General features: G+C 35.0%; 1 protein-coding gene across 1 annotated transcript; it reads left to right on the top strand.

The window, feature by feature from the left end:
* Window positions 1-1,062: 1,062 nt before the first annotated feature.
* Window positions 1,063-24,246, top strand: Slc6a15 (solute carrier family 6 member 15). The gene is made up of 11 exons (XM_042693296.1): window positions 1,063-1,363; window positions 5,957-6,114; window positions 6,462-6,588; window positions 7,787-7,968; window positions 10,034-10,144; window positions 13,860-14,101; window positions 14,201-14,393; window positions 16,216-16,408; window positions 18,989-19,148; window positions 22,688-22,850; window positions 23,587-24,246. The coding sequence occupies exons 1-11, from the start codon at window positions 1,078-1,080 to the stop codon at window positions 23,965-23,967; spliced, it is 2,196 nt and encodes a 731-aa protein (XP_042549230.1). The 5' UTR covers window positions 1,063-1,077; the 3' UTR covers window positions 23,968-24,246.
* Window positions 24,247-25,109: the final 863 nt, after the last annotated feature.

Raw genomic sequence — 25,109 nt, 5'->3', positions numbered from 1 at the left:
TAAAAGAGATAAAATAAGAGCACTATGAGAATGATATATTTAATCAAGAAGGAAACTAGAAGTAAGATATAGTCACATTTTCCCCCCATTCTGGGGGTTGAGCTTATGGACTGGACACTGTCCTTGAGCCTGTTGGTACTCAAGATTAGTCTTCTAACACTTGAGCCACAGCACTACTTCCAGCTTTTTTTTGCTTTTTTGAGTAGTTTATTGGAAATGAGAGTCTCACAGGGACTTTTCTGCTTGGGCTGGCTCCAATCCTGATCTTTAGCTCTCAGCCTCCTGAGTAGCTAGGGTTACAGCTGTGAGCCACTGTGTCTACCTTAGTCACACATGTTTGATTACTAATTAACACAGTATTCGTTAAGTATTTTGACAAGGAGAAACTTAACTAGGAGAAAAATGTGTGAAATTTACATATACTTAATAATTTTTACAGTCTAGAAAGTATCAACATCTGTAAGACTCAGACAACCATGGTTTAAGCTCTGTAGAGGCTACATTTGGTGACTCACACCTATAATCCCAGCTTCTCAGGAGGTAAAGATCAGTAGTATGGTCAAGATCATACCAACCAAAAATGTTAGGGTTACTCTCTCTGAACAAAAAAGTTGGGAATTGTGGCATATCTGTCATCCTAGGTATGGGGGATATAATCAGGAGGATTTGCAATCCAGGCTGCTCCTGGGCCTGCTACTTAAGAATTAACTAAAACAGAAAAGCTGTGCTTGTGGCACCCATTCGCCTGGTGAATGGTCTCAATTTTAAACTCCAATACTGAAAAAAAAATCAAGCAACCAGACAAATATTCTATAGAAAAAGATTTTATCATAAAAACAAGGTAGAAAGGATGATTCAATATGGTTAGTACTTTTCATGATTATTATGTTTCAATTTATTTTACAGGTATATACAGAATTCTAAGATATGATCCAAGAGCCTTAAGACTTTATCACCTTGGATCAGGGATTTATTTGATATCTTCCTTCAGTCAGTCTTCATATCTAGTAATTTTTAAAGAAGTTTTTTTTTTGGACTTAAGGAAGTCTTTAAGAAGAATATTTTCCATACTTTCCAATGCCTAAGAATAGCAAGGTGGTGAAAAGAGAATTGAACAATGAGATTACTGAGTCTGTCAAAGACCTTCTTTCTAATGAAGACTCAGCTGATGAGGCTTTTAAGAAGAGTGAACTAATTGTTGATGTCCAAGAAGAGAAAGATAGAGATATTGAAGAATCTGAAGTGGAAGATGAAAGACCAGCTTGGAACAGTAAGCTCCAATACATTCTGGCACAAGTTGGATTTTCTGTAGGTTTAGGAAATGTGTGGAGATTCCCTTACCTATGTCAGAAGAATGGTGGTGGTAAGTTTTTGTTTTGTTTGTTTTAAAGTGATAAATTGCTATAGTAGTAAATCATTCTTGATTATTTCAAATAGCTCCTATTGTTGCTGTGAGTCTCCTTATTTTTTGAAACTGTGAAATCTACTGAAAGCTAGAAGACTCACTTGGGGGAAGTGAGCCCAGTTCTTGTTTTCAAATTATGTTTCCCTAGGAGCAGATTGGCATGCTGAGAAATTCTCAGCTACTGCTTAAGGGTAACACATTCCCAAATTCTCTCCCTGAGTGCTATCAACATCTCTAGATTTCTGACTGAAACGTGTCTAACAAATGTTACCTACCACATGCCTCTCAATGTTTTTCCTTTAAAAAAGAAGCTAAATTTTCCACGAAAATATTGGTGAAGGAAGACAGAGAGAATTTTCTCCCTATGTTTTGTTACCTTTAAGTTACAATTGTCTCACTTTCCAAAGAAAAAAAAAACCGGAAAACCATGTAATTTGAAATTATTACAGTTTTTAAATGCTGGTCACAACTTTTAGAATCTAGTAGAAGGAATGTAACAAGATAATGTGATGTTAGTCCTTTTTTGTCCTGAGTGGTCTTATTTCTTTGGTTTTTACATTTCAAATAGTTTGGAAATGTAAGATTTAAAAATTTTGAACAAAGATTTTGCATCAATGATGCTTTAGTTATTGGTATTTGTGCATGCAATCATAAAGTCTTACTTAGCAAAGTTGTCTTAAAAATCTAGGAATAAAGCAATAAATTGTTCACGTGTGATAGTAACTCTATAGTATATCAGAATCAACATGAAGCAGCTGAGAATGTAGCTCCGTGACACAAATGTTTACCTACATTATGTGATGCTTCAGATTCTATCACCAGAACCAGAAAAAAAATCAACTGGATGTTAAAATAATATTTCATTACCTAGGCACATTCAATCTATTAAAGGAAGTATGATGAAAAGCCTATGGTCTGTAATTATTAGGCATTCCATCACATAATGATACTAGTTTGATATTTGATTTCAGTCTCTGATAGCTCTGTGGACTGAACAAAACTATGGTTTTAACTAGGTGTGGTTGATCATTTGGTAGCTTCTTAGCAGGCAAAGATTAGGGGAATTGTTCTATGTAAACCCTGGCTGGAAGTTGATTAGACTCCATTTCAACTAATAGTTCAGTTTGATGTGATTCACACCTGTATTTCCAGTTCCAGGGGAAATACCATAGCTGGACATGATGACATATGCCTAGTAGGAAACACAAATAGCAGCATGGTAGCCCGAGCCAACTTCAGCATAAAATGAGACCCTACTTAAAGAATAATCAGCATGAAAATGGCTGGAGGCATAGCTCAAGTAGTCAAGGGCCTGTCTAGCAAGTGCAATGCCCTAATTTCCATTCTCAGTGTCAAAAAAAATATAATCTTATTTTTCATGTAATTACAGTCTACGAGTCTTGTATCCAATTAAATAGTAAAGCCATTCATGTGTATCCATATGGATATAACCATTCACATGTAATTTTAGTTACTAAGCAATAAAAACTTAAGGTGTTATGATAATAAAATATGTTTAAGATACTTTTAAATAATTAATCGAACAACAAAATAACAAGTTTTGAAAAAGTAGCCAAATGACAAATTTTTTGGAAAGATAAGAATTAATACCTGTAAAACCCTCAATGTTCACACATGAATCATTTCTCAAGTCAATCATAGGCAACTAGGAGCTACTCAGCTTTATTGTTTCTTATGGTGGTGAATTCTGGTTTTGAATCATTTTACCTCATGAGCCATATTGCTATGGAAGAAGAGTGTGTCCTGGTTGAAAAATCAAGTTGGATTTCATTTAAAATAGTATTTGCCTTAGTAGAGTGCTCTGAAGAATGTTATATTTAGTAATTAGTTGTTAGCAAAAATAGTTCTATTGTTTTATTTCCATGTGTAAAATACTCTTCACATCGCTTCCCTTTTTGCAAGCACAAATATTAGAGAGTAGTGTTATGTACATTATAAAATACTGATGGGTTTTATCATAATATTTTGTTAGAAAAAATGGATGGTTTTTCAGCATGGCACTGAGTTTTTTGAGTACTTAAAGAAGATCTATCACATACTTACCCAAATATTTATCTCATTCACTTTATCATTTAAAGCACTTTCTAAATAATAAAAAGTAATAAGTCCAATAAAGTGATTCATCCAAAGATATTATTATTTAAGAAAAACAATAATTAAACTTTATAATTGCTATGAGATATCAAAGTCATGTTTTTCTAATTTCCTTTTTCTTTGTGGTGAATATAGTTTAAAAAGAGAGAGAAAAGTGTTTATTTTGTGGTGGACTAATAGTTATAAGATAGATAATTTTTTATTTTTTATTAATTTTTTTATTGGTTGTGTGGCTTGAACTCTGGGCCTGGGTGCTATCCATGAGCTCTTCAGCTCAAGGCTAGCGTTCTACCACCTGAGCCACAGCGCCACTTCCGTTTTTTTGGTGGTTAATTGGAGATAAGAGTCTCATGGACCTTCCTGCCTGGGCTGGCTTTGAACTGTGATCCTCAGATCTCAGCTTCCTGAGTAATTAGGATTACAGGCGTGAGCCACTGGTGCCTGGCATGTTTTCTTTTTATAAGCGAACTTGACTTCCTTGAAGTCTGACTTCCATCTACATCCCTAGACCTGTGAACTTTTCCAAGTTACTTAGCTTCTTCTGACTTAGTCTTTACTCCTGCAATAGGAGTGATCATTGTACTGAACTCACCATACTCTTGTAACAAATATTTGATGACACAAAGGTTCCTGGAAAAATACTGAATACTCTAACAGTAAATATTGTATTCTAGATTTGGCTTCTTTAAACATGAGGACTAATATAAGAGTCATTTGAATTAGATTTTCCATGAATAATCCAATTTAATAATCCTCCTTCTCCCTCCCCCCTTCTTACCCTCTCTCTTTCTCTCTCTCTGTAGCCATGCCATGCCTACAAATCCACTCACAATTTGGCACTTGATTCAGATGTTAAAATTCACTTTGTCATTTGGGAAACATGTTCTAGTCAATAGTCCCTAAACATTTTAGAATTGGAATTTTGAACATTGTTCAAAATTGTTATAAGCCCAAACCTTCATGCTTTCAATTACATTCCCACTTTTAATAAATGATGAAGTCTGAAAGGATGAAATTAACTCAGAGAAAAGTAAAGATTATATACCAAATCTATACTAGAATGCATTCATATCTATATATAATTATTATTGTATATATAATAGGCATGATTGGATAGATTAAAAGAAATTATTACTATTTACTTATTCAACTGAACAACCACCAGAAACATTTGAATAACTACTAGACTTTTAATATTACATTTTTTTAAGAAACAGGAAATATATAATGAATAACTTCATAAAAATTAGAATAAGTATCATCTATTACATGGACATTATATTTTGTATCTAGTTGAAATTTGAATATACAATGTACAGCTTTGTAGTTTTGTAAAACTAATTTACAAAATGTTCTCAGTGTAGAAATAAGCACGTTTCATATTTAGCTTCTCTATATAGTCAATTATATATAGTATTAACATTGCCAAAATAATACATTTAAAAGTAAATAACCACATGTCTTCATTTATGATTTTGCAAATAAATGTTGGTTATTTTTAAGTATGGAAACTTTATGATAAGAGAACTAGATGTGTATTTCTGCAATAAATATTTCTGTTTTTCAATCATTCTTACCTTTCCTTCTCATAATTTTGGATATTTGGTTTCTGAAATGAACTCTTTGTATGTAGTATATATCAGAAAAAATGGATCCTTGACTTTGTAGATTTTGCTTTTTTGATCTTTTTAAAATTGCTATTATAAAAGTGATGTACAGAGAGATACAGTTATGTAAGTTAGGTAGAATGTTTAAGTATTTCAGTACACATTTTACTCTTTCATGATGGTATTTTATGTAGACTACAAGCAGTTTTAGTATTATCAAATCTTATTTTTTTTATTTTTGGGTCCGGTCATGGGGCCTGAACTCTGGGCCTGGTTGCTGTCCCTCAGCTCTTCAGCTCAAGGTTAGCGCTCTACCACTTGAGCCACAGTGCCACTTCCAGCTTTTTTTTCTTTTTGCTTATGTGGTGCTGAGGAATTGAACCCAGGGCCTCATGCATGGAAGGCAAGCGCTTTACCACTGAGCCACCTTCCTAGCCCTCAAATCTTATTCTTTTGGGGGGATTTCATAACTTAGAAGAATTTAGGTAACACAGCATATGACTTCATACATTGTACAAAGGAGATTATTTGGGGTTTGCAATTTATTTTAAAGACTAGACTATTTGCAAAATAGCTATTTCACCTTTCCAATAAAATTCAACTGAAACTATCTATTATCCATTTATCACATTTTAAAATCCGAAACTTTTTGTAGCAAATTCAGGTTTCAAAATTTTAAATGTTGGTACAATTATAGTTTCTTCAGTGCCCTGTATAATTCTAGCAATACAGAAACTCAAGTATCATCCGTCATGATACAGTCAGCATTACTGGGTACTCTACTCTGACTATTGAAAACTTAATCCAATTTGTGTTTTTGTCTTTGTAGGTGCCTATCTTTTACCCTATTTAATACTACTCCTGGTAATTGGCATTCCCCTTTTTTTTCTGGAACTTTCTGTGGGTCAAAGAATTCGGCGAGGCAGCATTGGTGTGTGGAATTACATAAGCCCTAAACTGGGCGGGATTGGATTTGCAAGTTGTATAGTAAGTGTCCTGTTGTGATTGTGTTACAGCCTTTTTACTGGGTATAGAATGATATAATTCACATCTAAATGAGACCTCTAATGTGTGTTTCTATGGAGTTCTTTAATCATATTTTAAAAGACTACTGGAGTGCAGATGAGTAAAAAATATCAGGTCACAAATATTGACATAAATCAATTTTATTAATGCATAGTCTATAGCCCATGAAGAGACGTGAATTTTAAGAAATAATAATGTACTTCACAAAGAAACTATAATACCTATTTATGAAATGTTAGAGAGTCTTTCATCCCACTTTAAACGAAGAGGCAGAAGAAGCTTTTTTGTAATGACATTTTCTTTTGCAGGTGTGCTATTTTGTGGCCCTCTACTACAACGTCATCATTGGCTGGACTCTGTTTTATTTTTCTCAGTCTTTTCAGCAACCTCTTCCTTGGGACCAGTGTCCATTGGCAAAGAATGGATCGCACACTTGTAAGACACTTGTAATATACTCTTTTTGTTTGATAAGATCATGACTGCTTTCAAACAATGTAAAACAAAATGGTTCAAAGTCAGCATCAAAAGAGACTTTTGAATTTAGGATGGACTGATGGACTTCTGGAATCCTCTAAATTACTGAGTATTTATAGATGAATTTAATGTGAACACACTAAGGTGACATACTTATAGGTCCTGAGTTGTAACTTCTGATAGACTTTGATTTTGTACAGCATGACTTGATGCCTTATATCTTTATTAAAAACCTTCAAAAGGAAGCCAGGTACCAGTGGTTGATGATTGCCATCCTTGCTACCCAGGAGGCGAGATCTGGAGGAATTATGATTTGAAGTCAGCCTGGGCAGAGAAGTTTGTGAGACTCCATCTCCAAAAAACATGATCCAGAAAAACACTGGGCTGGAGGCCTGGCTCAAGTGGTAGAGCTCTAAATGAGCAAGCAAGCTGTACAAGACACACTGAATTCAAATCTTAATAGCTATAAATAAAAAACCCAGAGAGAGGAACAAAGAAGAATTATATCAATTAAAATCATTGCTTTAATGCTTTTGGTCCTATCTTTTTTTTGTAGTTTCTTCACCAGTTCTTTTAATCCTAGAAAATAAACAACTCTCAAATGTAATTAAATTTGTTTAATGGTCACATGGAAGGAAAATAAAGCAGGGGAAAATATGTTATATATCCCAATACATGAAAAGTATGTTCATTTTAACATAACCATTAAAAATGGTTATAGTGTTTTTCATGTAGCAAATCAGAAACCTGATGTGAATTTTACATTTACAGCACATCAACTTATATGAGTCTCATTTCCAAAGATGTCTGTGAGCAGCTGCCAGAATGTTCTAGAGCAGTGTCTTAGCGTGTCAATCACATCCTTAAGGTGGTAGAAGAGATGACAAACTTATTTATTTTAATCACTTTGTTCAGAGTCTCACATATTCTTTCAAGAATTGATAGTATGGAATATCAAATAGAATAGAGGTCTTTTGATTTTTCAAACTTTTTCACAGTTGAATTTTTAAAAATGTTTTATTGCAAATTTCTACAATCCTGTTCAATGGGTAATGTGTTGCTAAGAAACCTTAAGAATGGATGGCTGGGATTACTGGAAAATACTGTCTCATGATTTCTTGCAATTCGATGTGATTATGTATTGCCTTTCTTTCCATAGTTATAGAGCCAGAGTGTGAAAAAAGTTCTGCCACTACCTACTACTGGTACCGAGAAGCTCTGAACATTTCCAGTTCAATATCTGAAAGTGGAGGCTTAAACTGGAGGATGGCTGTTTGCTTGCTGGTAGCCTGGACCCTGGTTTGCTTAGCTATGATCAAAGGCATTCAGTCCTCGGGAAAAGTTAGTATATCAGAGTCCCTCCTGAGTCTGTAAAGCATGTTTCTGGGTAGCACAGACCTTACAAATGAACAGACCCAGACAAAATGAAACAGAAAAAAAGTCTCTATGCTCAAAGTGCGTATAGCCCTTAATTCTAGATGAGTAAAGATGTCAACAAATGATGCTTTAAAAAATTATCTTATTGCTGGGTGTCCATGGCTCATGCCTGTGATCTAAGCTGGGATTCAAAATGAGCCCAGGCAGGAAAATTTATGAGCTACTAATCTCCAATTAACCAACAAAAAGTCAGAAATGGAGAAGTGACTCAAGTGGTAGAATGCTTAGTCTAGAGCAAAAAATCCAAAGACAGGGCCAATGTTAGAAGGTTAAGCCCAGTACTGGTGTGCACACATGCACACACACACACACACACACACACACACACACACACACACACAATTAAGTTAGTACTGTTGTAAAATCATATTTATATTCCAATAGGGGGTACTGAAATAAGTGGACACATAAATAAGGTAACTTTAACAATGTTAAATGCTATCATAAAAAAGACAAAAAAAGAAAAGAGAATCTTGTTAATTTCTGCCCTAAATAATACTTTTTAAAAAATTAAATACCCTATAAGGAATTGACACTATTCAAGCTACCACATACCTACAAACTCATAGAGGCTGAGTAGTATGTTTGTTTTTGGTGATATATATATACACAATAGCATATTGTTCAATCATTGAGCAACATGCAAACACAAATCATTTAAAACTGTATAGATGGCCGGGTGCTGATGGCTCATGCTGTAATCCTAGCTACTCATAAGGCTGAGATCTGAGAATCATGGTTCAAAGCCAGCCTGGACAGGAAAGTCCATGAGACACTTATCTCCAATAAACCACTAGAAAACCAGAAGTGGCACTGTGGCTCAAGCAGTAGAGTGCTCGCCTTGAGTGAAGAGTGCAGGGACAGTGCCCAAGCCCAGAGTTCAAACCCCATAACCAACAAAAAAAACAAAAACAACAAAAAAACTACAAAGATGGAACTGGAAGATACTATGTTAAATAAAATCAACTAAGCACAGAAAGTTAAATATTGTACTTTCTCATTCATACAGAGAAGCTAAAGAAGGTGATCTCAAAAGAGTAGAAGATAGATTCCTGGTCACTAAAAGATGGAAGGGGAGCAAATAGGGGAATAGAAAGATGATAGAAAACAGAAACCAAAATACAGACAAGAGAAATAAGATCTCTTATTCTATTGTACAGTGGTGACTGGAGTTCTTGACAATTTATTGTATATTTTAAGAAAATGACAAGAGGATTCAAAAGTCTTCCCCAAATGTTAACTACTCTGGTTTCATCATTACATTTTATATATATTTATCACACTCAAAACCATAAACATAAATATTGTATCAATTAAGAATAAAGTTATGTTACTTTTTTCCTCATAGTCTTAATTAGATCTTAAATGAGATCAAATGACCAATAAACTCTTAGCCAGGAGCTGCCAGTATTCTTTGCTATTCAGGAGGCTGAGATCTGAGAATGGTGGTCTGAAGCCTGCCCAGGCAGGAAAGTCCATGAGACTCTTTTATTATTGTTGGTTGTGGGGCTTGAACTCAGGGCCTAGGCTCTGTTCCTGACCTTTTTTGCTCAAGGCTAGTGCTCTAACACTTTGAGCCACAGCTCCATTTCCAGTGTTTGAGTGGTTAATTGGAGATAAGAGTCTCATAGGGACTTTTCTGTCCAGGCAGGCTTTGAACTGTGAACCATGATGAGTCACTGGTGCCCAGTGAGACTCTTATCTCTAATAAACTCCTCATAAAATGCCTGTAGTGGTACTGTGGCTTAAGTAGTAGAGCGCTCCCCTTGAGAACAAAGACCTTAGTTCAAGCCCCAATAAAAATAAAAAACAAAATATACAATAAATTATTAAAAGATATTAGAAATTAAACCATTATTGTTATTAAACAGAGTCCAAAGTAGTAACTGTCCATATATTTCAGCAAAGCATCTTTTTATCTATGTAAATAGCTGTTTATTCATCTTAGTTTTATTTTTCTTTCTTTCAGATCATGTATTTTAGCTCTCTCTTCCCATATGTGGTTCTGATTTGCTTTTTAATCAGAGCACTCCTTTTAAATGGTTCAACTGATGGCATTCGACACATGTTCACGCCAAAGGTTTGTATCATGGTTCTTCTTAAGGAGTGGGATCAAAGTATTCCAGGATTTAATTTGTAAAGTGTTCTCTTAGTTATGTATTGTTCTAACAAATACACATTGAACTTTTAAACTATAGTTGTGTTAATCAGCTAGATTAGACCCGAGTTTTATATCTCCATAATTAAATCTATCTATCCCCAACTTGAAATGACCAATTTTGATTCTAGCATAAATCTATTCTTGTTTCTATACTAATACATTTTAATTTGTTTGGAAATTTTAGAAATTTTGTTCAGTGGTTCATGAACCTTTGTTGCTGTGGATTTTTTTTGTAACACAATGCTAATTTCTTACTAGAAAAATAAAATGGGCACATTGATTTACATAGTGTTTTGAAAGGGTAACAGGTGATTTAAAGTCTATAGCTTTGGATGTGACTCTACTGTACCCTAGAATACTATCTTATAAGAAATAAGTATTTTCTGTTAATAATTGTTTTGTGTATTTGGGAATAATAAATACAATGATCAGTTAGGCAAAACACACATTTCAGAAATATTCTTAATAGGCATCGTAGAGGGCTGAGGTTTTTTGCTGTCATTCATCAGGTACAGCTGAACTCAGTACTGGACAAATTGAATCTGGTTAATCATAACTTGTGAACTTAGTCCTACTTTGTTATTTGGATTAAACAGGAAACAAAGAATAGCTTTTGGGGAATATATACATCCATTCTTCACCAAAGTAAAGTTGCACATCCCTATTGGTCTATTAGTAGAACTTCAATTCAACTTTAGGGAGAGTTCACAATTTAGACAGGAGAAGCTGGGACTAAGTTGAAAGGAGTGACTTTGTTTAAAGAACACTGTGTATACAAAGAAATATTACAGCAAACTCTTACATATTATATGTATGCATTAACATAATACCAAGTAGAAGAGTAAAATAATGAAACTGGAAGGTGTCTGAAAGATGAAGGTGCAGCGAGTTTGCTGTGAGTGGGGCAGATGGGATTAGTGTTTGTGGAATTCTTTGTCCCTCCTGGTGCCTGACTTCATATGAGGCAAAAGAAGTTGTGTTCTTAGTATGTCTGGTTCTGTCCTACCAAAAATGCTGACTATGGTGTCTGGCTTTTTTCACTTAGTTCAAAAAGCCCTGTTTAACATTTTAAGGGTTATGGAAACTCCTCTGAAGTAAACAGAGTAGATTGTGCATTTCAGCTCCAATGTAATTAAAATCTGCTTGAAGTTGATTACCTTTAATGACTAAAAGTATTGAGTACATTGAAAAAAATGTTTTCTGAGATCAAGACAATTCTTAGTGAATTTCTGGAATATAAGCATTTCTTTAGTGGACAATATTTGGTGACACAATTCTGTTTGTCTGACCTTGGTATTTAAAACTGCATTATAAAAAACAAACAAAACCCCTATACAAAGAACAACTATCAGAATGTTAAATTTTTCTTGAGCTCATTTTTATTGGCTATTGATTGGATAAGCATGGTGTCACTCTAAACTGTGATAAATATAAAACTAATGGTAATCTTAGTTGTTTTCCATTTAAGTTAGTAGGGAAGAAAGATCCTAAGAATGCAAAATACACTGAATCTGTCCTGAGAGTTTAGAAAGTGGAAGCTGAGTGTCTAGGGCATATGGATTTCCTGCCATCTAGTGGTAGAAATGAAGATGCAAAGTTGAGTGTAATAGTGATTTTTCAGTAAGCAGACTGGTGATGAAGAAATGGATGAAAAGCTTTATGCAGATCCTAGCTAAGTGCCAAGGAACTATAAATACAATCATTTTTGTACGTTTTTATTGAAAAATATTGTACAGAGGGGTTATAGTTACATGAGCAACGTAATGAGTAAACTTCTTATTGAGCATTGTTGCCTCCTTTGCTTTTCTCCTATCATCCCTTCCCTTCCACCATATAAAATCTTATTTTATAAATTAAAAGAAATGACAATTAGAGCTGTAAATGTGGCTTAATGGTAGAGTGCTTGCTAGCATGCATGAAGCCTGGGTATGGTTCTTCAGTGCCACATAAACAGAAAAGGCGGGAAATGCTGCTGTGGCTCAAATGATAAAGCGCTAGCCTTGAGCAAAAGAAGCTCAGGAACAGTGTCCAGGCCCTGAGTTCAAGCCACAGGACTAGCAAAAAAAAAGACAATTTAATTAATTGAATCAATAATTCTTAACGTTTGATAGAACAAGAACTTTTTCATGATTTATTTTTACCACTGAAAATCTGTATAACTTTAGTCAGGGATTTATTTTTGTTGTTTTCGACTTCAAAGAAATTCAGATAATCCTTATCAGCTCCATAGGCTATTTTGACTATTAAAAAACCCTTTATTGTTATTATAAAGGTGCAGAGGAGTTACAGTTATGTAAGTCAGGTAAAGAACGCATTTCTTTTTTAGACAATGTCATCCTTTCCCTTGTTCTCTCCCAGTTTTTCCCTCCCACTCCCACTCACAAGTTGTATAGTTCATTTTACACAGTCTAGTATCACTGTTGCATTTGTTCACCCTGTTGTGATTATTAAATGAAATGAGCAGTATAAGGGGCTGATCAGAATACCTGCTGATAGTTCATGTGTGCTGTCATTCCATGAGTAGTGACTTTAGGGCGGGCACTGCGGTAATTGAGACATTGCTTGTTCACACCTTTCTATTGAAAGATGTGAAACTCAAAGAGGATTGTGAGCTCTCCCTAAGTTGGGCTATTACTGAATTTCTTGTTTACTTATTGTTTTTTTAAAGTACTTGGTTATCCAGCTTGGGGGTTTCTTCACATTCTACTAACAGAAATCATTTGTTATAACTTATTCACTCTAACAGAATATTTTTGCAAATTATTATGTTAGTAGAACCAAAATCAAAAAGTATGATTTTTATGTTCTTAAGTACATCTGTCATTGCTCTCAAAAAAAGCAGTGTCATTACAAAAATTCAAGAATACCAAATTAAGTATTACTAGTATTGAACTCTAACATAATGGTTATGAAGTCTATGCCAGACACAGCTAATATTAACTGTTACAGTTAAAACTTGATATCTTGGAAATATCAGATGGCTATCTAGGATGTGAATCAGTTACTTGAAATGTGAATTCACACATACAGAACATTAGGACTTTGGCTATGAAAGGCTTATATAGCTCATGCAGTGGGGTTTCTTCTATTTTTAAATTTTTTTAAGAAACTTTACTGTGAGTTAAATAAGGCCTTCATGAGCATGCAAAGAACAAGCAATTCAATTCTGTAAGTTTATAAGTGCTAGGTTTATAATTGTTCATTATAACAAAATGTAAGAATATTACAAAAATTGAGAGTGTTAGGTAATTATTTAGCTGTTATTTGAAAGTTGTTTTGTTTTGGAAAGTAAAAGAGATATAATATTAAGTAATTCAAGATTACTAATTCTCTTTCCTATGCCCTTACGATTTGTCTTAAAATATTTAAAAGTTTTTATGTGAGTAGAAACATCTCTATACTCTCTATGTACTAAAATCAACATGTAGAGGCTTGATAAATCAATTTTTTAATCTCTGATGTTTTTCTAAATAGTTATTTCTATTTAAATAACAGGTTAACCCCCAGATTTTAATAAACTTTGGGTACATAATATTATTCAAGTGGACTGAAAAAATAGAACTGATTCCATCTAAATTTATCCACCTGAAGTATTATATTGTAGCTGACATCTACTCTGCTTAATCCTCAACAGCTTGAAATAATGTTGGAGCCCAAGGTCTGGAGAGAAGCAGCTACCCAGGTCTTTTTCGCCTTGGGGCTGGGATTTGGCGGTGTCATAGCTTTTTCAAGCTACAACAAGAGGGACAACAACTGCCACTTTGATGCTGTCCTGGTGTCTTTCATCAACTTTTTCACTTCTGTCCTGGCAACGCTGGTGGTGTTTGCAGTTCTGGGCTTCAAAGCGAATGTTGTAATTGAAAGATGTGTTGCACAGTATGCATACTTAATTTCTACTGGCTTTTAATGGCAGGGTTGTAGATAACACATTTGCCAAGGAATCTCAGCGCTCATTCCTATTGTTCTGTTTATCAGAAATTCAGAGATGATCATCAAGTTCGTGAAAATGGGAAACATCAGTCAGGATATCATTCCACATCACATCAACCTTTCAGCTGTTACAGCAGAAGATTATTATTTACTTTATGATGTCATTGAGAAAGTGAAAGAAGAAGAGTTTCCTGGTCTTCATCTCAACTCCTGTCAAATTGAAGATGAGTTAAATAAAGTTAGTAGGCCATGTTGGCCAGTAAAAAAATCTCATTCAGTAAAAATATGATGTATTCAACAGACTGTTAAAAAATATGGCCTTTTATACTCCTTGATAATAGGCTGTTCCAAAATTCACATTCTTCATCTCAGATAACCTATTTTCTTATATCATAAAGATTTTCTGAGTTTTTAATGCACAGTTTAATTGATAGGGTTACATAAATGTAAAATATTAATACAAATAAGGTGATTTTCATCATAGAATGGAAATCAGCCTGAAACTTTGTTAGAATAGCATTTAATACAGAATTTAAGTAATGACTTAATCTTTGTGTATATTACATGATTAGATGTATGAGTGCTACCTAAAAGGGATATTTGAATAGTTGGCCAAAAAATATATTTTCCTTAGCCACTTACACGTTTTGATAACAAATTGGTAATCAACATCCTGGTACTAGCTATTACTGTCTTTTTATAAAGGAAAATGTACTAGAGAAACATAGTAACCATGAAAAAACTATCAATTGTTTTGCTTTAAGAAAAGTATATTTGTGACTAAATATAAGGAATTATATTAAAATGTTATTGAAATCATCATTAATTATATTAATCAAATTTTATAGTGAAAGATTATAAAGTTCCAATTCACTCTTCATTAAAACATCTATTTTGTTAACTTTAATTTCTTAGGTACTGTTATTTTAGAACTCAATATTTATGGTATTATAAAAAACTCATGTTAACATTTACCAGTAATCCTATTCTGTTCATTATAGTGTTTTATTATCTATTTATTATTAATGAATGCTAACTGAAAATTCACAATATCCTGAATTATGAAAACCAACCTTTTTTTAAAGCAAAGCAGAAATATCATAAGTGGAAAAGATTAGGATGTGATAGATATTTTTAAGATTCAAATTTTTTGTTATCCAAATTTCCTGTTCATACCATTTTATTTTTCGTTTATCCCACACCCCTATTTTAGTAAAAAAAAAAAAAAAAAAAAGCTTATTAGTCACAATCTACAATTTCTTTATACCAATTGACTAAACCCTATTATGCATGTATGGCACAGAAATTGTTACTTACATATTTGTATTTATGTTTCAATGAAAATAAACCACAATTCTTACTCATAAGACTTAACACAGGTCTGGGAAGGTGGCTCAGTGGTAGAGCGCTTGCTTTGCATACATGAGATCCTGGGTTCAATTCCTCAGCACCACATAAGCAAAAAGAAAAAAGCCAGAAGTGGCGCTGAGGTTCAAGTGGCAGAGCACTAGCCTTGAGCTGAAGAGCTGAGGGACAGCGCCCAGGCCCAGAGTTCAGGCCCCACAACCAGACCTCCCCCCCCCCAAAAAAAAAAGACAACATAATCAAAAGTACTATGCTTTTTTTTTTTTTATTGGTTGGGGCTTGAACTCTGGAACTGCACTGTTCCTGATAGTTTCTTTTGTTCAAGGCCACCCTGCCCAAACTGGCCTTGAACCCTGATCTTCAGATCTCTGCCTCCTGAATACCTAGGATTACAGGAGTAAACCTCTGGGTGCCTTTAGTACTATTCATTCATTATGCTTATAAAACAGCACAAAATAGTACACAGCATAATTGTGTGCTGTTTAGAAATTCTGAGCAGTTTTATTATTTCATTTATTATTTAAATCTTTGTTCTGAAACTAGGGCATGGTTTAATAGGCTGAAGGCTTATGCCATTATGTTTATTTCCAGTACCCTCTGGCTATTAGTTCAGAGATCCCCCTCTTTATAACTGCTAAGTAAAGTCATCACGTAATGCCACTCTGTATTAATGCTGTGTTTCTGTTGTCTTCCAGGCTGTTCAGGGGACAGGCTTAGCTTTCATTGCCTTTACAGAAGCCATGACCCATTTTCCAGCCTCTCCCTTCTGGTCAGTCATGTTTTTCCTCATGCTGATAAATCTAGGGCTTGGCAGCATGTTTGGGACCATCGAAGGGATCATCACGCCCATTGTGGACACTTTCAAAGTGAGGAAGGAAATTCTGACTGGTGAGTTTTTAATGTATTTGCGTTTTTATTGAACTTCTCCCATTTCCTCTCTTTTGGAATCATGCTTATGATCCAAGTCGCAGTATATAAAATATTTCCTTCTCATCCTATTAGATAGGGTTTTCTCTTCTGAATTTCTGCAGTGAAACTTGCTCACACTTAGAATGAGAATGGATCCTTTTCATATGTCTCCTGTCTTATAGTCCAAAAAATGTAGAATGACCATGGCATAGTCTGTGGAGTTGAGCAGAGTTCAGGGAAAATTCAAACTCTGTTACTTCCAAACTGAGATTGGAATTACCAATATTTAGATTCCTCAGAATCCCTCCCTCCCTCCCTCCCTCCCTCCCTCCCTCCCTCCCTCTCTCCCTCTCTCCCTCCCTCCCTCCCTCCCTCCCTCCCTCCCTCCCTCCCTCCCTCCCTCCTTCCTTCCTTCCTTCCTTCCTTCCTTCCTTCCTTCCTTCCTTCCTTCCTTCCTTCCTTCCTTCCTTCCTTCCTTCTGTCCTGGGGCTTGAACTCAGGGCCTGGGCACTGTCCCTGAGCTTTTTTTGCTCAAGGCTAGCACTGTAAGACTTGAGCCACAGAGCCACTTCCAACTTTTTCTTTTTGTATGGTACTGGGGATTGGAATCTAGGGCATCATGCATGGTAGGCAAACACTCTACCACTAAGCCACATTTCCAGCCCTCAGAGTCATTTTTCTAATCTGTAGGATAAAAATAACAACATGTTGTTTAACTGGGATGTTAAAAAAAATGTAAGATCTAACTTTATTCACTGTTTTTATTTTATTGATTGATTGATTTGTTTTGTCGGTCATGGGGCTTGAACTCTGGGCTTGGGTGCTGTCCCTGTGCTTTGCAGCTCAAGGAGAGTGCTCTACCACTTGAGCCATAGCACCATTTCTGGTTTTCTGGAGATAAATAGTCTCACAGTCTTTCCTGCTTGGGCTGGCTTTGAACCGCAATCCTCAGATCTCAGTATCCTGAGTAGCTAGGATTATAGCGTGAGCCACTGGTGCCCCACTTTTTGTGTTGTTTTGAGACAGAGTTTGCTTTGTAGCTGGTCTCAAACTCAATATCTTCTTGCCTTAGCCTCCCAAGTACTAGGGTTAAAGCCATGGACTACCACACCAAACTCATATTTTTATTAGACAAAGGCCTCTGTATCATATGTTGTGTGCCCATATTTTTAATCATAGTAATAAATACTACTTCAATTTGTCCATTTAACTTAAAAAAACAGGTAATTGAAAGGTATTATAAAGCATGAAAAGATTTACATGTAATGTACAGTAGACTTCCACATGCATTCTGTTTTTCCTTTTCTGTACTATATGATGACACTATATGATGGACTATATGATGTGTGTATATATATATACATACATACAAACATACATATATATATATTTCTGTATAGTGTAGCTCACAGAACATGAGAGATGGAAGTTGTGACTTAATGTAACTCATGTCTAGTGAGATGTTAGAAACGCCTTATATGGTTGAATCTATGGATGTCTGTTTTTTTCTCTTTTAACTGCCTTTATCTTTTTCAGATTTTTGTTGTTGTTGTTCTGTTTTTGAGACATGGTGTGGCACTCGGGCTGGACTTGAATTTGTTACTCCTTTGCCACTGCTTTTCCAGCTTTACCGTCACTTTGGGTTTTATTTCTCTCATAACAACAATGAGAGAACAGAGTCTATCCAAACTGTAGGAATATTATATGAATTTCAAAACCTTCTCTAAAGTCCTATATCAATAGCAATTGTTCTGAGGCTTATGCCCTTGTTAAAAACAAAACTACATTTTAAAAGCTCTTCTTTGTTGCTTTGGATAATCAAATTTCTTGATACTGTAACAAATAGTTTCCAAAATAACCTGTTGAGGCAAGATGAAAATATTAAGTACAAGTTGATGCTGAAGCTAGTTTTGATCAGATTTTTTTCCAGCTATGCTTTAAAGATAATATTTTAAATACAAAAATACACAGGATTTAATAGTCTTATTATAAGCCAGATTCATTTCATAATCATTTTTCTAAAATTTCATATGAAATGAAAACTTCAGGAGCTTGTAAGAATCAGAAAAGTGACACAGAAGCATTTGCTGCCTAGAAAAGGTCACTTTGCTTTTAAAACTGGAATTGTGGTATGGAAATTTATAATTTTAGCTCATGCTTGGTAAAATTCTATCTCACAGTCTCAGGGAAATTACTTAGTATTTTTTTAATATTTTTTTAAATTTAATTTAATTTTTTGTGTGAACATACTGTACAGAGGGGTCACAATTATATGGGCAGGATAATGCGTACATTTCTTATCAAGCATTGCAGCCTCCTCCTTTGTTTACCCTTCACATCCTACTTAGTGTTTTAAAGTGAATTTGTATCCCATTTGAGTCTAAACCCAGGTAACAGTGCTCCCAATATGTAATATCCATAGTGTTAGATAATTGCCTGTAATAAGTAATAAACATTAAAAAATGTTTGAATGTAACTATTTTTGTTTTGTTTGAATATAAGAATTAATTTATAATTAAATTTAAAAGATAACTTAACCTTTCATTTTTTTTCCTCCAGTTATCTGTTGTCTTCTGGCATTTGGTGTTGGCTTGATATTTGTGCAGCATTCTGGAAATTACTTTGTTACAATGTTTGATGATTATTCTGCTACGTTGCCTCTTCTAATTGTAGTCATTTTGGAGAATATTGCTGTAAGCTTTGTTTATGGTATAGATAAGTAAGTATATTTGCTTTTTTGCGTTCATTTTCTCATCTTTATTTTGAAAACCTCAATTAACAATAACCATCTCATGAAGGAGGAGAGCAATAAAAAGAGAAAAATTATTTACCACGTCAAATACTTTGCAGGCTCTTATTCATTCAATGACTCTACTAAAAGAACTCCCCCATTGAGTGAGCAGTTAGAAATGTGTACTTTGTGATATCATCTATTCTGAAAGTTTGGTTTAATTATGGCTATCAAAAACTCCCAAGCTCCAGTGAGCATTGTCTGTGTTCTCAGAACTTCAAGTTCTTTTGAGTTATTATTGTCACCTACATTTTACAGTTGGAAAGTCAGACTTAGAGAGACTACAAGTGATCCTTTATTTTGCATTTCATAGCAACATAAATGAAGTTCATAGCAATTTATTTTTTTAATCTTTAAGGCCTACATCCTAATTATTTGTTAAACTATTTTATGAAAGGATTGGGTGTGTCAGGAAGCCGTTTAATAGCAGAATGTTTTGGGAAAAATTATATCCTTCCCTGACATACATCATTTGTTGCACACAGATTGTGTATTCTAATTGAGTTATGGCTTGAATTCACTATTCCTACAACTCTGAGTTTAGTATATATCTACCTGTTTAATTTGAAAAGTTCATGTATTTTGTGTGAAATGAAATATCAAGCTAGTCTCCAAGAACTGAAGTACTTATCCGATGCTTTTGAATTTGTATAAGACACTATGTTGAAAAATGAACTTTACAATTTAGTCAGGGGGGGATGTAATGTAGTTGTGGAGGTAGGAGGGAATGGATGGTAGGGGAAAACAGTGGAGGTGGTAACAATGCTGGATAGAACATGTACTCATTACCTTGCTCATGTAACTTAACCCCTCTGTACAGTATTTTTACAATAAAAATATTAAAATTGTTATTATGAAGGTGATGTACAGAGGGGTTACAGTCACATAAGCCAGGTGAAGAGTATATTTCTTTTTGGACAGTATCACCCCTTCCCTTACTCTCTCTTATCTAATGCTTTTTATGACATTGCACCTAATTGACATATGGATTGTGTGACAACAAAGCTTACAAATGCCTTTTATAAAGCAAGAATTAGTATCACTCAAGAATGAGTGCATTCTAAGTGAAGATCCAAGTCTTTAGTGAGATAGAGAAAAAATATTAATATAGTGTGAATGATGTGGCCAAGGTTAGAGGATGATTTTTACTTTCCGAAGCTGCAAGCCAAGAAGAATAGGAAACCTATGATTACTAATCATCAGCTGTACAGAAATAGTAGTATAGAACTGTCTGACATGTAATAACCTATCCCTCATCCTCCCTAAACACACTATGGATAGGAAGTAGGATATTGAAGATGCTCCATATTCCAAGTCACCAGGGAAATGCAAAGTCCAGCATTAATGAGACACAACTACACTTCTACTAGAATGACCAGCATCTAGAATATTAGCAGCACAGATGCTGCTGAAAGTGTGGAATAGCAAGAGTCCTCATTGGGTGCTGGTGCAAATGCAAAGCACCAAAGCCACTCTACAGAAATGTTGTACTTTCTAAAAAGTATTGAAGATCTTCTTCCTTTGGATCTATCCAGTACACTCTGGTATTTATTCAAATGAGTTGAAAATATATGGCACAACCTGTGTACAATGTATTCGTGTAATCAGGACTGTGCCTGTAATCCTTCTATTCAGAGGCTAAGATTTGCGGATTGCAGTTCAAAGCCAGACTCAGCAGGAAAGCCTGTGAAATTCTTCCCACCAAAATACCTAGAAAGAGCTGTGGCTCAAGTGGTAGAGTCCTAGTCCTGGGCAAGAAAAAAGCTCAGGAACAGTGACCAGGCACTCAGTTCAAGCCCCAGGACCAGCACACACACACACACACACACATACACACACACACACTCTCTGCAAATACTTTTAGCAGCTATAATCATTGCCAAAAGTTGAAAGTAATCAAGATGTCCTTTAACGTATTGGTTAATGGATAAAGTAGGGTACATCCAGACAATTGAACATTGTTCAGTGCTCACATGTAAATGCATACTACTTAGTGAGAGAAGACAAATTGGAGGAGGCCATGTCCTGAATGAGTCCAAATATATTACATTTTGGAAAAGGTAAAACCATGAAGATGATATAAGTATCTATTTTTGGCAGAGATAGAGTGGAAGAAAGGATACATAGGTATCCTAGAAAATGTTTAGCCATAAAAAAGTACAAGAAAACAAAGTAATTTTTAAGAGAAAATCTGATTTCAACAGATATTATGGAACAATATTATGCTGTTAAGTAGGATTTTCAAGAAAAGATAAATCCAGCCAATCTGGCATCACATACAATGACTACAGATAACCACTAACACATAAGAGCATAGGAAAAATCATTCTGTTCTCTCAAAAGAATCTATCAGGGGAACTAGATTCAGATCATTAAAGTGTCTATACAAAAATCAGTACCAGATGGGTAGGAAAAACTCATTATTAGATAGAATATTATGCAATGGCCTACATGTTCTGACAGTGTTAACACTGCACATTTAAAAAGGGTGAATTTTATTTAACCTATATCCCGATGTGATTTATAATTTAAAATATCTAACATAAACCTAATTATGATATTATGCCTACATCTAATTTATGGGAAATAGGGAAGTTGATGGTACTGATTAACAATATTATAGAGATGACCCCAATAAATCCAGACTTTGAAGATATAGGGAAAAAATACCTAGATGATTCAAAAGAAAGAGGAGCGGTGTAGAACCTGGAATGCTGAGGAGAGAGACAGGTAGAGAAGGAGAAAGTCAGTTTCAATTTCCTTTGGAGCTGTAGGCCAGGACCTGACAGGTTCCATCTGTGAAACAGAGAGGCAAGGGGGGAGTTGGGAGGGGTGAGAGACATGCTCCTTAGTTATAAAATATGGACATCCTTTTTATTTTAGTACCAGTACTGGTGTTGAACTCAAGCCTGTCCCTTAGCTTTTCCCCTCAGTCCACCAATTGAGCCAGTCTTCCATTTCTGGCTTGGTGGGTAATTAGGGATAAGTGTCTCATGTACTTCCTTTCCCAGGCTGGCTTGGAACTTGGAACTCCAGCCCTCATCTTCCTGAGTCGCTAGGATTACAGGCATGAGCCACCAACATCCAGTATAGACCTTCTTTCAAATAATTTGTAAAACACTCGGAACAACAATGAGAGATGTTATTTGATGATATTAAGTAATTATGTAGAAATGATGGAAGGATTGTTGATATACCACAAACATTGTGTTTATAAGATAGGAAATTCTAGGTAGGAGTAATAATTAGATTAAGATAGTTTTTCCAAATGAATTGGTTGGACTTATTGATTTCATTATTACCTTATATATTGTTTATGTCTGCTTTCAATATATTTGTGATCAGAATAAAATGTCATAAGGTATTTCATGCTTGAATATCTATCAGACCATTGATAGAGGCCATATCCATTTTTAAAGCAGCGTAATTGTGACTTGATGATTAATTAGACAATTTATTTTTATTAGGTTTATAGAAGACCTAAAAGATATGCTGGGTTTTGCACCCAGTAGGTATTACTATTACATGTGGAAGTACATTTCTCCTCTAATTCTACTATCATTGCTGATAGCCAGCGTCGTGAATATGGGATTAAGTCCTCCTGGCTATAATGCATGGATTGAAGATAAGGTAAAATGTAAAATAAAACATTACAGTTTTTAAACAAGTAAAAGAAATGCCACACTAGATGGTTTCAACTTCTGTTTTCTTCATAGTATTTTCTACTTTGTTATAAATTATATCACTTTTATTTGGGGTTCTTAAATTGATGTTTTGTGTCCTACAAGTTTCATTTTATTAAATTGCTAATAAGCAACTGACAAATTCCATGAATGAAGTTATGGTGGAGATTTATTTTCTTAATACATTGTGGACTTGCAATTCTTTTAGAATTGTTGCTAACTCATGAAGTTGTATACAGTTTGGAGAGCTGTTCTCTTTCTCTCCCTCCCTCCCTCTCCCTCCCTCCTCTCCCTCCTCCTCCCTTCCTTCCTCTCTCTCTCCCTCCCTCTCTCCTTCCCCTCCCTTCTTCTTCTTTCTCTCTATGTTTCTGTGTCTCTGTCTCTCTCTGTCTCTCTGTCTCTGTCTCTGTCTCTCTCTCTCTTTCTCACTGTTCTTTTCTTCTTGGCTTTTTTGAGTCAAGGCAGCCTCTAAGAAGTAGAATCATAAATGCTAAGACTTTTTTTTTTAAACAAAAAGCCTAGCATTGGAATTTGGCGAATGCTGTGTCTGTTGATTTCTGTCAGTGAAAGCAAAGCAAGTTACAAAGTAGTCCAGATTTCTTTACTCACAGATCTAAGAAAAATGCATTTAATTGTTTATGTGCATAGAAAGCTTATAACTGATTCTGTTTCTGTTTTGATAGGCATCTGAAGAATTTCTGAGCTACCCGCTGTGGGGAATGGTTCTGTGTATCTCTCTAATGGTCTTTGCCATACTTCCGGTCCCTGTAGTCTTCATTGTTCGCTGTTTCAACCTCATAGATGATACTTCTGGTAATTTAGCATCTGTGACCTATAAAAGAGGAAGGGTGCTGAAAGAGCCAGTGAATTTGGAGGGGGACGACGCCAGCCTCATTCATGGCAAGATACCAAGCGAAATGTCCTCTCCACATTTTGGTAAAAATATTTATAGGAAACAGAGTGGATCGCCAACTCTGGACACTGCTCCCAATGGGCGATACGGAATAGGGTATCTGATGGCTGATATGCCAGATACGCCGGATATGCCAGAATCTGACTTGTAGCTGGGAAATCAGAAGGTTTTATTTGGTGGATTTTTTTTTTTTTAAATCAATGGACATTGGCTCTCATATTTGAAGACTGGGCTTCACTTATCAGAGGTCGATCTCAGGTGTTCCAAGGCTTGATCTTAAATCCTGACATTATATGTCAGGCCAACTAGAATATTCCTTTGGATTCATGGGTTTCCAATTGTTCAGGAAGGATTGCAGACCAAGCTTACAATGACTGAGGTCCACACTTGTTGGGATTTTTTTTTAAAGTACTTTTGGTGTATCTACAAGTATTTCTATCTCTAAAAATTATACACACACACACACACACACACACACACACACACACACACACACACACACACACACACACACACACATATATATGTTACCTCAGTTTCTAATGGTTTCTGGTTTTAATAATATTGGCAAATTAAAAAAAAAATGGTTATACCTTCAATTTATAAGTTTGCCTTCAGGGTAACTCTCCACATTTGCAAAGGACAATGTGGAAGCCAGTGACTCCCTACACATTCCCATGGGTACAATATGTAGATAGGCTGTACTTATTTTGATAGCATTGATACCTTGTTAGGCACTTAGTTGAGGAAACAGAACAATATTTTCTTATGCAGTAGCTGTATAGTGCAATAGTCTTGAAGAACATGAAGGCAATAGATCCTGGGATGAAAGGTTAGATTTCAGAGATGACTGAGGATGAGAATGAATATTGTATATTTTGTGTAAAATAGACACGTGGAACTGAGCTAAGAGGGAGTCACTAAGCACTCTCTAGAATTATGCAGATTTTGCATTCTTCTTATGCCGTGTGCCTACAAACCTACCTGATATTTATTCTAGTTTCAAAACTACTTATAGTATATTTATACTCTCTACTTACAATGTATATAGATGATTAGTACATTAAGTACTGATTTGAAAACCTGAAGCAAGATGGCATTTTATTTCATATATTTGTTTTGCTTCTGTTTTATGCAACTATAAATCATTTTTAAGTGATTGTTTAAACTGTATGGCATTACCTTTTAATCTACAAATAAAGTTAAAATGGTGTTATGTTTTGGTTTTCTTTCATGTTCCTTTTATTGAATTGGCTGAATGGAATTATGTTCTTTATGGTACTTGGTGATTTG

The sequence above is a fragment of the Dipodomys spectabilis genome, unplaced genomic scaffold, assembly GCF_019054845.1.
Source record: "Dipodomys spectabilis isolate Male_0828 unplaced genomic scaffold, ASM1905484v1 ptg000163l, whole genome shotgun sequence".
Classification (NCBI taxonomy): domain Eukaryota; kingdom Metazoa; phylum Chordata; class Mammalia; order Rodentia; family Heteromyidae; genus Dipodomys; species Dipodomys spectabilis.
Note: the sequence above shows the minus strand (reverse complement) of the source record. Positions and strands in the feature narration are given on the sequence as shown.